The 11,044-nt window shown below is 39.6% G+C and overlaps 1 protein-coding gene across 2 annotated transcripts; it reads right to left on the reverse strand.

Annotated features, from left to right (window-relative positions):
• Positions 1-248: 248 nt before the first annotated feature.
• On the reverse strand, positions 249-5,357 carry sox21b (SRY-box transcription factor 21b). Of its 2 annotated transcripts, XM_016668609.1 has the most exons (5): positions 5,276-5,357; positions 4,996-5,119; positions 4,602-4,676; positions 1,903-2,019; positions 249-1,754 (listed from the first exon to the last, which is right to left on the reverse strand). In XM_016668609.1, the coding sequence occupies exon 5, from the start codon at positions 1,735-1,737 to the stop codon at positions 991-993; it is 747 nt and encodes a 248-aa protein (XP_016524095.1). In that variant the 5' UTR covers positions 1,738-1,754; positions 1,903-2,019; positions 4,602-4,676; positions 4,996-5,119; positions 5,276-5,357; the 3' UTR covers positions 249-990. The 2 variants fall into 2 exon arrangements, with proteins under 2 accessions (XP_016524095.1, XP_007546477.1); XM_007546415.2 differs by lacking the exons at positions 4,602-4,676; positions 4,996-5,119; positions 5,276-5,357 and having other exon boundaries at positions 1,903-2,167.
• Between the last annotated feature and the right edge of the window lie 5,687 nt (positions 5,358-11,044).

The raw sequence follows: 11,044 nt of genomic DNA on the forward strand, positions 1-11,044 counted from the left end.
ACCTGGACTGGACTGAGGAGGCAGGAGCAAGAGGAGGTAGAAAAAGAAAAAAAGAAAAAAAGAAAAGATACCAATCTTGTTCATCTCATCAAGAACTATACAGTCAGCGATTCCCTTCCTTTTAATCCGAATACGTTTTATTGTAGTCCTTTTGCTCAACAATAGTTTGATGTACATAACGGGATGTTAAAGGAAAACACAAAACATACAAATTCCATATGAGTTAGTTAAAAGGGGTCTTTTTTTTCCCCTTGCTGCACATGACACAAGAAGTGGGAATGGTGAAAATTATAATAAACTTCCAACTGCTTCCAAACTTTTTTTTTCCGTTTGTTTTTTTTACTATTTAAAGAAAAAGAAAGCTTCAAAATAAATTACATCTTGTAAGATTCATGTGCAAATGTCTTGTCCTTTTTTTTTTAATTGTCTGGCTCACCATAAATTCCACTAAAACAATAAATATTACAGACATCTATAAAACGGTTTTAAAAAAAATCAAAATATATACACCGTGTTTCTAGTGAAATATCTCAAACACTAAAGCCTATAACGGCAAATAAACTAAAGGTCATTTTGGATCTGTACACATTTACATTTACAGTGTTGTGGCAGTCCTCCTCATTGATCCTTGAATAATAAGCCCCCCCACCCCATCTGAAAGTAAACAGTTGTGGTCCTGATGAGAGAAGCAGGAGAAAGGATGGTGGGTGGGGGGTCATTGGCCATGATTCCAACAGGTCAGTCCTGCAGGTGAAAAAGATGCTCAACAGCTCAAATCTGTGCTCCTTGTTCAGTCGTCTTCCTGGCTGAGCAATAATAGATTAGAGAGTTCTCTAAATAAGCATTACCTTAGATAAAGGCATTAATCAATGTACATACACATGTGATATTTGAGAGGACGAGCACTTCATCACATGTACAAGTTTTTGCATGCATAATAAAAAATCTTGCATGAACAGATCAGTCCCAGTCATCTCTGTAGCGGGCCTATCATAACGCCGCAGCATATGCAGGGTAAGGTTCAAGCTGAGGTTTCCCCATCCCGGGCAGCAAGATGTAGGCTAAGGGCGGCTGGAGTCCCGCCGAGGGCCAGGCCGTACAGTTACACGGGATCATGTACCCCGGGTTACCCGGTGACGGGTGCGAGTGAGTGTGAGTGTGTGTCCCGCCGCCCACGCCGCCAGTCCCGGTAAACGCCGCCGCCCCTCCCGGCGGGTAACCCAAAGGAGAGGCGTAAGGAAAGGAAGGCGGGGAAAGCTCGGTCATCTTGGATCCCAGGTCAAAAAACGAATACGGGTTCGCTGACATGGACGGGTTGAAGAAGACCCTCGCAGCCGCGGCCGCCGCGGCCGCCGCAGCCTTGTCCGGGTTCCCGATGACGGAGTCGGAGAGCGCTCCTGCGGAAAGTCCGCTAACTTTGAGCGCGTCGTGCTCCCCAAGATTATAGGGCACCGGGAAGGAAAACTTATCTTTTTTCATCAAAGTCTTGGGCTTCCGTCTCGGTCTGTACTTATAGTCTGGATGCTCCTTCATGTGCATCGCCCTGAGCCGCTTGGCTTCGTCGATGAACGGCCTCTTCTCGGACTCCGTGAGAAGTTTCCACTCCGCTCCCAGCCGCTTGCTGATCTCGGAGTTGTGCATCTTCGGGTTCTCCTGAGCCATTTTCCTGCGCTGGGCTCTGGACCAGACCATGAAAGCGTTCATTGGGCGTTTTACGTGATCCATTGGTTTAGACATGCTGCCTCAAACTCTCTCTAAAAGAAAATATAAAGCAAAGTTTAATAACTCATCAAGCAGGCAGAAAAAAAAAACACACACACACACACACACACACACACACACACAAACAAGACAATCAGCTTCATAACAATGTCATTCTTTCAAATTGGTAAGATTACTCACACTAGACTTTAGTTCTTCATCCCACCCGTGGATTATCCGGTGAAATTGTCAAGTTTCTGCGTCCTTATGAATGCTCAAATCTTTCCAGCGTCATAGTGCCATCCAGAGTTGATGCACCTTAAGTGAAAAATGACGATAATAAAAAATAAATAAATAAGGAAAGGTTGTCTTGTTCTCCCTTGTCGCCCGAGACTGTCAGCCTAAACGCGCAGCAGCAGCGTTATACACAAGTGGATGACAGCTCCCGCTTGCCCCATGTGAAATACCGGATTGTGTGTGGCAGGTAGTGAAAGTGGCGCTCACGCATGCGCACTAGAACTAGACCCTTGATTTTTTCCCCCCCCCCCTTCTCTCTCTTAATTTCCACTGTGAGTTTTTGAACATATCTCATCTTTGAGATATTTATCCTTTTTATACCTGAATGTGGAAGTTATTTTCTTAGACGGCGATTATCCATAGGCAACTATGGCTTTATTCTAAGATTTTTTTTTCTAACAGCTGCACATTTAAGCGCATTAATTTACATAATATCTTTTCCTTTATTAAAAACGAAACATGAGCATCACCTCATTCACTAAAATCTATTTCCAAGAAAAATCTGTCCACTTTGCGCACTTTTCATCCTAAAGGTGTTTTCTCTTCCTCGTGGGTGGCGCTCCCCTCTAAGAAGAAAGGTAAAGAATGGCTCTTTCTTTTTTTTTTCTTTTTTTTTTATATTGTCACTTTTATTTTATTTTTCGCTTAATAAATAAGCAAAAATATCGGGCAGGTCTGAAGTGTTTCTAATCGTGCTCGGTTAAAATTAATTAGTTTCTTGAAATTCCCCCCTCCCTCCCACTTCCACGTTCACTTCAAAGGACCTTCCCAAGGGCAGCGAGTCGACAACTGGAAATTAGGTTGTCCAATATTCAACTAAGCAATTACAGCTATCAGCGGGACCTGTTGCGTAAACTGTAGGTTTTAAGTGGCTTGTTCTGGCACTTTCTCCTGTTGTACATAATTATATGTTCAAAAAAAAATAGTAAAGAAGCGGCATTGAGCAATATTATAAATGACAAATTAAGGTGCAGGTTGAGCGCTTAAATTAGGATATAAAATTCAATTCACTCCAGTTGTCCTTTTTAACGCTCTGCTCTAATCAGCTTGTACATTATTATTATTATTATTATTATTATTATTATTATTATTATTATTATTTATTTATTTATTTTTATTTTTTAAATTAAGTTGACAGTAAAAAAAAAATCTCTTAACAAGGATTAAAGAGGGATTTATTGCGGCGCACCTTTGTCTCAAGAGGAAACCTGACAAGGTGAGGATGATCCGCGCCAAATTAACAAAAAGGGGCCAGATGAAAGATAGACCTGTTTCCCTCAAAACCGACCCGAGCATCTCTCAACGCCGCGCCTCTCCGCCCCCCCACCCTGTTTTGTCGGCCTTGTCATTCAGCCCCCCGATAACATTCCTGCAGAGAAGCGGCCCACTCCCTCGGCAGGAGCATGTAGCCTCTCATCACACAAGCGTGCAAACACAATTGCATGCGCAGCCTCCTTGCAGTGGTGAAAGTTGTTATCGGAGCAGAAGTGTGTGCCTTCAGGAGGGCCTTCTTTCTGTTTTCATTTTTCCTTTTATTTTTGATAAGCCCCCCCTCACTTCGCGTTTCCAGTTTACGTCAGTTTTATTTCATATTTAAGACTACTAGGATGCCTTTTATTATTATTATTATTATTATTATTATTATTATTATTATTATTATTATTATTATTATTATTATTATTATTATTATTATTATTATTATTATTATAATCATAAATAAGTCTCTTATTTCAACCGTGTAGAAGTTTTGGCCCAGTTCAGCATGTCCTAATGTGACAGCCAGTGTATTTTGTTATCATCAATATATTCATATTTATTTATTTACTGTGGCCTGTCGTGGCAAATTAGCCAAGCAACATGATGGTGGGTATGGTTGCCTTCCAGTGTTAGTGGTAGATTTGATCTACTAAAAGGCTTTACCTGGAATATTGACTCAGTTGACATTATCAAATCAATTTGCTTTATCTACAATTCTGCATCTCCACATATAGCATTATCTGCTGAGTTTGGACACCGGCAGTCTTTTTCTGCTTAATAAGGTACTGATGAGGTTATCGCTTAAACACAACAGCATGTGCCGAAGAAATGTGGCTATATGCTCAACAACTATGATTAAAAATTAGGGCTATTCCTAACAAAAATTATTTCTGAATGCTTTCTAAGTGAGAAAAAATTATGGTGTGATATTTAAAATAAGATGTTTTATCTACATTTTTATTTGATCTGATCTTTTTTTTTTAGTTATTTTGACAATTTTTCACTTCCTGCAAATAAATGCCCAAAATCCCTTTTTTGTTTTTTTGTTTTTTAGGAATTTTTGTTACAAAATATTACAACATTTTTATTTAAGCCATACACATACCTTTTACATATCAAAATAAGAGAAACTATGTTTTTTTTTTGTTTTTTTTACAGAGATGCATTTACAAATCATCAGAAGGTGAGAACATTCTTTTTATTTTATGACATTTTCTGGATTAATTGCAATCTGATTAAAATGGAAAATAAACACTCAATTCTGGCCCCCGTTCTTTTTGCACACACGGCTCCTAGAAATAGCACTTAAATAATTCAACATGAGTTAGTAAGAGTGGCAGAATTACCTGCTGATAAAGCTTGGGTCCAACCTCAGAGACGGCAGCCTGCACTGCCTTCCTCACAGCGAAGCAGTGATAAGGCTGAAAAAGGGGAAGAATATCATGCAAATAGAAAGCAGACAGCAGCCACAACAAGCCCATGGGGACTTTTTCACCCCCCCCCCTTCCTCGGACAGATCGCACACAGTTCACACTAAAGCGCTAAAGCCATCACTTTGTTAAAGGAGTCCCCCTGGAGGTGCGAGAGTCTCCATGATAGCACCCAGCACTTTATTCAACTCAACACTCCAAAGTGCTGGAGAAGGCACAGTAAATTATAAAGAAAGTTGATGAGGAGTCCCTGGATAATCCAAGTCTGAGCAGCAAATGCACTACAGAATATTGTGGGATGTTTACTTACCTCCTCATCCTTCACAAGCTCTTATTCTCCCACAGCGGGAGGAGGGAGAGGAATCGGGTCTGGGAATAAATTGATTTCAAGGGAACACGAGTTGACCTCTTGCTATCAGATGGCTTTTCTTTGACTATGAAAGAAAGAAGAGAGGGTAAACAACAATATCTGGTGTTTGGCACTTCAAACCCCCACAAAGTAGGGGGAGTACTTGCTGCCACATGAAAGTTTGCTCATTATCAGGGAGGTTTTGTAAGAAGAGGAAGAGGGAGGGGTCCTGATTGTGTACCTGATGTGGGCTTTTCTTTCTGCTTGCCTGATCACAGCTCTGCCTCCATCTTCCCCTTATCCTCCACAGCTGCGGCTGCTCCGGTGCAGGCCGAGCCGAGAGGGAAACTGCGGATAAAAAAAAAAAAAAAAAAAAAGTGGTCAGCCTCCCTCTTTTGAGCTGTTTGATTATCTGCATGCTTGTGAAGACCAATCCTGCTCTAATGGCCGATTATCAGATTTAAGATAAGAACAAATCTGGAAATTCATTTAGAAGGATAAGTGGGAATATTATTGTGGAAAGTGTAATTATGTGTTATAATAATAATAATAATAAAAAAAACAGATCTAAGCAGTTTAAATACAATCCCCAGTGAAGCGATAAAATTGCTATTAAGGTTTTTCTGTAAAATCAAGCAAACTCCATTTCAGCAGAGTTGATCTGCTGAAAAAATGTTCCATTTATTTTACTCTTGGTAAATTGTTGATAAATAATAATAAATTCTACCAGTTTAAAATCAACCCTCGATTCATACATCCATCTGCTGACATCCCATAATCAGTTATTTGTCCTACATCGAAGTGTGATAATCTTTGTCTTTTTAAATTGTATCTTTTTAATCAAATTCCCTTTCCTTCACAGGTGTTTCCTTGTATTGTGAAAGGCTGCAGCAAAATGTGCCAAAAGGTGTTTTGTGAGAAGAGCTAAGGTTCCATTAGATTTCATTATCAAAGATCTTCCATGATCATTTCTGGCCAAAATGTGATAAAAAATAGATGTGATCTGATCATTGCGTCCAATTTTGTCTTGCACAACAGCAGAAACAGCTACGCAGAAAATTGTCTGTTAAAATTGAGTAATTTTAACAATTAAAATAGTTTTAAAAAATACTCAGTCTCTTGTTGAAATAATTCTAAAAGAGTTAAATTAACACAAATCAATTCTGAGAAGGACCAAATAGACTCGACACAGTGTGGATTTAACACTGCCAGATTGGCTGTGTACAGACTTTACCATTGTTATCATTGCAACCAATCAACCAGATGGAATAAGTGAGAAATAACGCAGCAGTCATATGGAGAGGTTTTCAGGTTATCTAAAGTAGTTTGGTTTTAAGACATTTAAACATAAACCATACTGTATTTACCAAATGCATAATAATAACACAATTGTTTGATTTAAAATAGAAAAGCAACAGCTATTCGCACGTCTCCTAAAAAACTAATAATATTACAATGGGGGTTTCATATATAATTTATTTAAATGTGTTTTGACTGCAATGCATGCATAGGCAAAAGTGTAGATTAAGCATCTACTAAATTCTGCCAAATCTTGCCTTGTGGTCTTTACAGAATAAAATACATTTACCAATCTTGTATTAGTCTTAGCTTGCCAATTGCAGTTTTAAATGTCTTTAAAAAAAAGAAAGAAAAAATACCTACAAATATTTCCAAACTTTCTCTTGTTAGTCAGTCTGTTGACAGTCGCCACACATCAACAGGTGGACCTAATGCTTAATGCCACCTGACCCGCTTTGTTCTCGTGCCTCTTGTGATGTCACTGACACAAATGCCAACAAAGCAGAATTAACAGCTTTTTACCACCGTTCAAGTTTGTAAAATCCTACTCTGTGAATCCATTCTTCATTGCCCAAGTGTGATTTTATTTATAGAGTACATTTGTTACGAAAAGAAAAAAAAAAAACGGATAGTATCTTTAACTGCACGACGTGGAACATGCCGAGAAGCTCCTCTGTCACCATCATGCACCATTACCCTCAGAGTCTTATCTCTCCTTTGATAAAGTGCTAATGACAAACAGTTTAAGGTTGTAAAACGGTCCAATTGATTACAGTTTAAAGATGAATGCGTTTGAATTAGATGGCATTTTGTCTAATGAGGTGCCTTTACGGCTGCGACAATACACAGAAAATGTGCTTAAGAGCAAAGGCAACATTATGATGGGATTGCTTGCAGAGACAATGGCGACTTCAGCATCACTTCAAATGAGTCACACTGAATGTCTCAAATAAAAAAAAGTATAATTAATGTGAATAAAGTTTTTTTTTTGTAGTCTAAATATGTGACCTATTTTGAAGGTTTGTGTTCTGAAAATACATTCAGCAAGTGCCAAATGAGTTGTGCAGCTCTTTAATCATTCTAATTATACAGTCTTTATTGCTCCTTAGGGCAGAATTGTGTGTCTTTGTCTCAGTGGGAATTATTTTGGTGAAGAACCAAAATATTTACTCAACCACAACCTAAATATTACGGATATCAAGAGGAATTGAGATATAATCCCCTCATAGAGCGCAGTATTAACTTAATCACATTAGGGGGAAATACTATTGATAGTGGTCATGATCCCTTGGTGAGGAGAGCTGCAATTCACAATGAAACACACAGCAGTGCACAAATACAACACAGAGTGGTGTGTATCCAACATTGTGGACTCATACAGGCAACTGGGCCTGAGGGCTGTGTGTGCGTGTGTGTGTGGGTGTGTGTGTGTGTGTGTGTGTGTGTGTTTGTGAATGATGGTGAGAGAAGAGGAGTGATTGTCAGCTGAGTCTTCGAGGACCCGAACTGACAGATACAACAAACTTTGAAAGCACATTACCCAGGGAGAATGGCAACACAGAAGCACGACGAGTCCGCCGGGGCTGATAAGACCTTCATCTTTAAACCGTCGCTTGTCAAAGTATTATACGTAATCTCACAGTGCAGAATATCTCCGCACCCCGAGGGGCACACAAAATAGCGGCGGCAATCAAATGGCTTCCTGTATCATTAAAGAAAAAAAAAATAACAGTAGCGGCCTTTCCTAGCCTTTGAGAAGTCAGATTTTTGAACTGTGATCACTGCCACCTCCCCCCCAGGGGGCATGCAGCAGGGAGAATAAGTATTGAACATGTCAGTTATCTCAGTAAATATATTTCTAATGGGGCTATTCACACAGGATTCATACCAGATGTCAGTAACAATCCTTCAAGACATCTCTAGTACGTAGAGACGAGTCGCAAGCATTTGTCAGGTGTGCTACTGACCCATTCTTCCTCATAAACTGTCGTCAGATGTTGAAGGTTTTTCCAGCGCGCTGATCGTCAGTTTCTTTCCACAGATTTGGAACTGAATTCAAGCTGAGTAAAGCGGCCATTTTTGCAGCTTTATTTTTTTCCTAAAACAAACTGACAGTTTCCTTGGCTGTGTTTGGGATCGTTTGTCTTTACTCGTCTTCAGATGTTTATCGAAAACGCTAGAGTACATTTCTCCATTAACCTTCAGTCATAAGAACTCCCAGAACCAACCTGCTGAAAAACATCACCATTTTGTTTCCACTTCCAAACGCCACGGTGTTTAGAAGCCGAGTGGCTCTTTGAACTTGGTCAACTCCTCTGTCCTACAAGGAGAACGTGATCATGTCTGGTTTATGGTTAAATGCCATATTCCACTCCTGGATTAAGGCTTTTTTTTTTTTGGTTTTTGCTGGAAGATTCATGGAGTTAGAAATATGTCTTCAATAAATGTCATCAATATGTTTTCCAAGAGAAAGACCACAAAGGTCTCCAATGGGGGCTTTTTCCTTTTACCATCATAATAATCATGACACCTTGGCAATAAGAAACCTTTTATTTTCAGATCTCTTCATGGCTTTCTGTGCTTTTTCACAGCTTCCTTTCATCGCCCCTTAAGTACTTATTCTCTTATTCATTCTACTTTATTAAACTGAACTTCATTAACAGACTTTTCTTTTTCGTGTGGTTGACTTGGGATGTTACCAACATCTCTGTGCATTAGATCCATACGCTGAGAGAAACAACATTGACGTGTTCAACACGTATTTCCCCAGCTGTATGTTTCCGTTTACCTGCAGGCAATGAGATGACTCGTCCCATGATGGACTATTTTGAACAATTTAGGAGATACATTATCGCCGGGCTTTCTCTTCCTCATTATTTCCTCCCTTATCCCCGCCGCATCACTGCAAAGCCCCAAATGGAGAGTTGTAATTACCCAGACTGCCACCTGATAGCAGGCCCCTTTCTATCAGCTTTATCACTGCAGGTCCTGCTAACTCATCACAGAGACAGAGGGGAAAGAAAAGGGGCCTGCTCGTGGCACAGATAGCTCATCTCTAAGATACATTTATAGTTTCAGCTGGGATCAGAGAAAACTGATGCAGCAAGGCAATTTTTTTTTTCATCCTTTCCTTCAACCTCACAAAGACTGCTCTCTCTCAGTCTTCTCCCAGTCTCTCGCTCTTTATGTGAAAGCTGAATTGAGGCTGCTCCCGCAAACAAAAAGTGATCCAATCTCCTTGAACCTGTGGCAATGCAGCAACACATGCTTCTTTTTTTTTGGTCTTTCATAACGGCGGTGGCGTCCTTCAGAGGAATGAGAAAAGAAAAACTCCAAAAGGTGACTTGTTCATCTTTAACATTGCACAGCACTTACATTAAATGCTTTCCAGGTTATTAACCACCTTTGACCCTTATTTAAATTTCCCTCCTGTTTTGAATGAGAAATGAAGAATTCGTCAAAAACATTTTTCATCTCGACTGAAGAAATCAATAGAAACAACACTGAAAAGTTGGGAACAAGGGTCAACATTTATTCAGTTTATTATTTTTTTCAGGTACATGAGTCTGTGAAAGTGAAAGGATGAATACAAGCGCTCCCAAGCCCGCCACAGAAGAAAAAAAAAAAAAAAAACTTTTGAGTTACCCAACTCTACCATGTTGCATAAAACACTGTCTGTTGTGCTTTAGACCTCGAATTCTGTGACTTATAAAAATAAAATTATATAATTACACCAGAGAAAATAATGATTACATCAAGTATGAAGCAAAAAACTGCGTCCTTGACGAGGGGCTTTTATTAGTAAACATTTAGTTAAGTTTGGTGTAAATGTCTCTGAATTTAACACGTACTTAGAATTAAACTTACATTTAGTGAAATGTCTTTTGCGCATTATTTTCACCTTCATGAATTGGGCTCGCTAATCACCCGACGGCATTTAACGGGGAAAGTAATCCAATCGTTGATATCGACACTTCTAATAAAAGTTTATAATTACCTGCCGATTCAAAGCGGAAGCATGGGTTAGTGTGGTGCAGGCTCATGGATGCACTTTCCTCTGTCACTTTGTGACAATGAAAGCGGCCCTTTGAGCGTCCACTCATCACTAAGTCAAAAGAAACAGCTCGAGCCACTGTGACCTCCATCAAATGGGAAGATTGTGAGGATGCATTGGATCCTCTATGGTTCCCATGGCCTGAGCGCATTCTGACAGGGGGCACTCTAACGTGGCTTGAAAGGAGAAATCAATCTTATTTGAGGAGATTAAGTGACCAGGATAATAACCATGACATTGAGAGTGAGAAGAGAGAGATAGAGAGAGATAGATAGAGAGAGAGAGAGAGAGAGAGAGAGAGAGAGAGAGAGAGAGGGGAAAAAAAACTACCACCTCTCACAGGAGTGAAATGACAAAGCTTCTGCACAGGGTTCATTCTTGTGGCTGAATGTCACGTCTCTCTAGGTGAGCGAGTGTTGTCTTACACAGGGTGCCTTCACAGTTTTTTTTTTTTTCAGATTAGAAATTTTGTGCATCTTTTAACAACATAAAACCTAAATGTAACATGGCTTTGTGGCACATATGTCTGTAGCAGCCAGTAAAGAAAAGACAGGCAGACAACTATAGCTTTTAGAGTTTCGTGTTTTTCCATATTTATTAAAAAAAAAACTGTAATCAACTTCCATCATTTTCTGGTTGCCGTTTAAAACATTGGGG

Source organism: Poecilia formosa, unplaced genomic scaffold, assembly GCF_000485575.1.
Source record: "Poecilia formosa unplaced genomic scaffold, Poecilia_formosa-5.1.2 Scaffold16, whole genome shotgun sequence".
Classification (NCBI taxonomy): Eukaryota; Metazoa; Chordata; class Actinopteri; order Cyprinodontiformes; family Poeciliidae; genus Poecilia; species Poecilia formosa.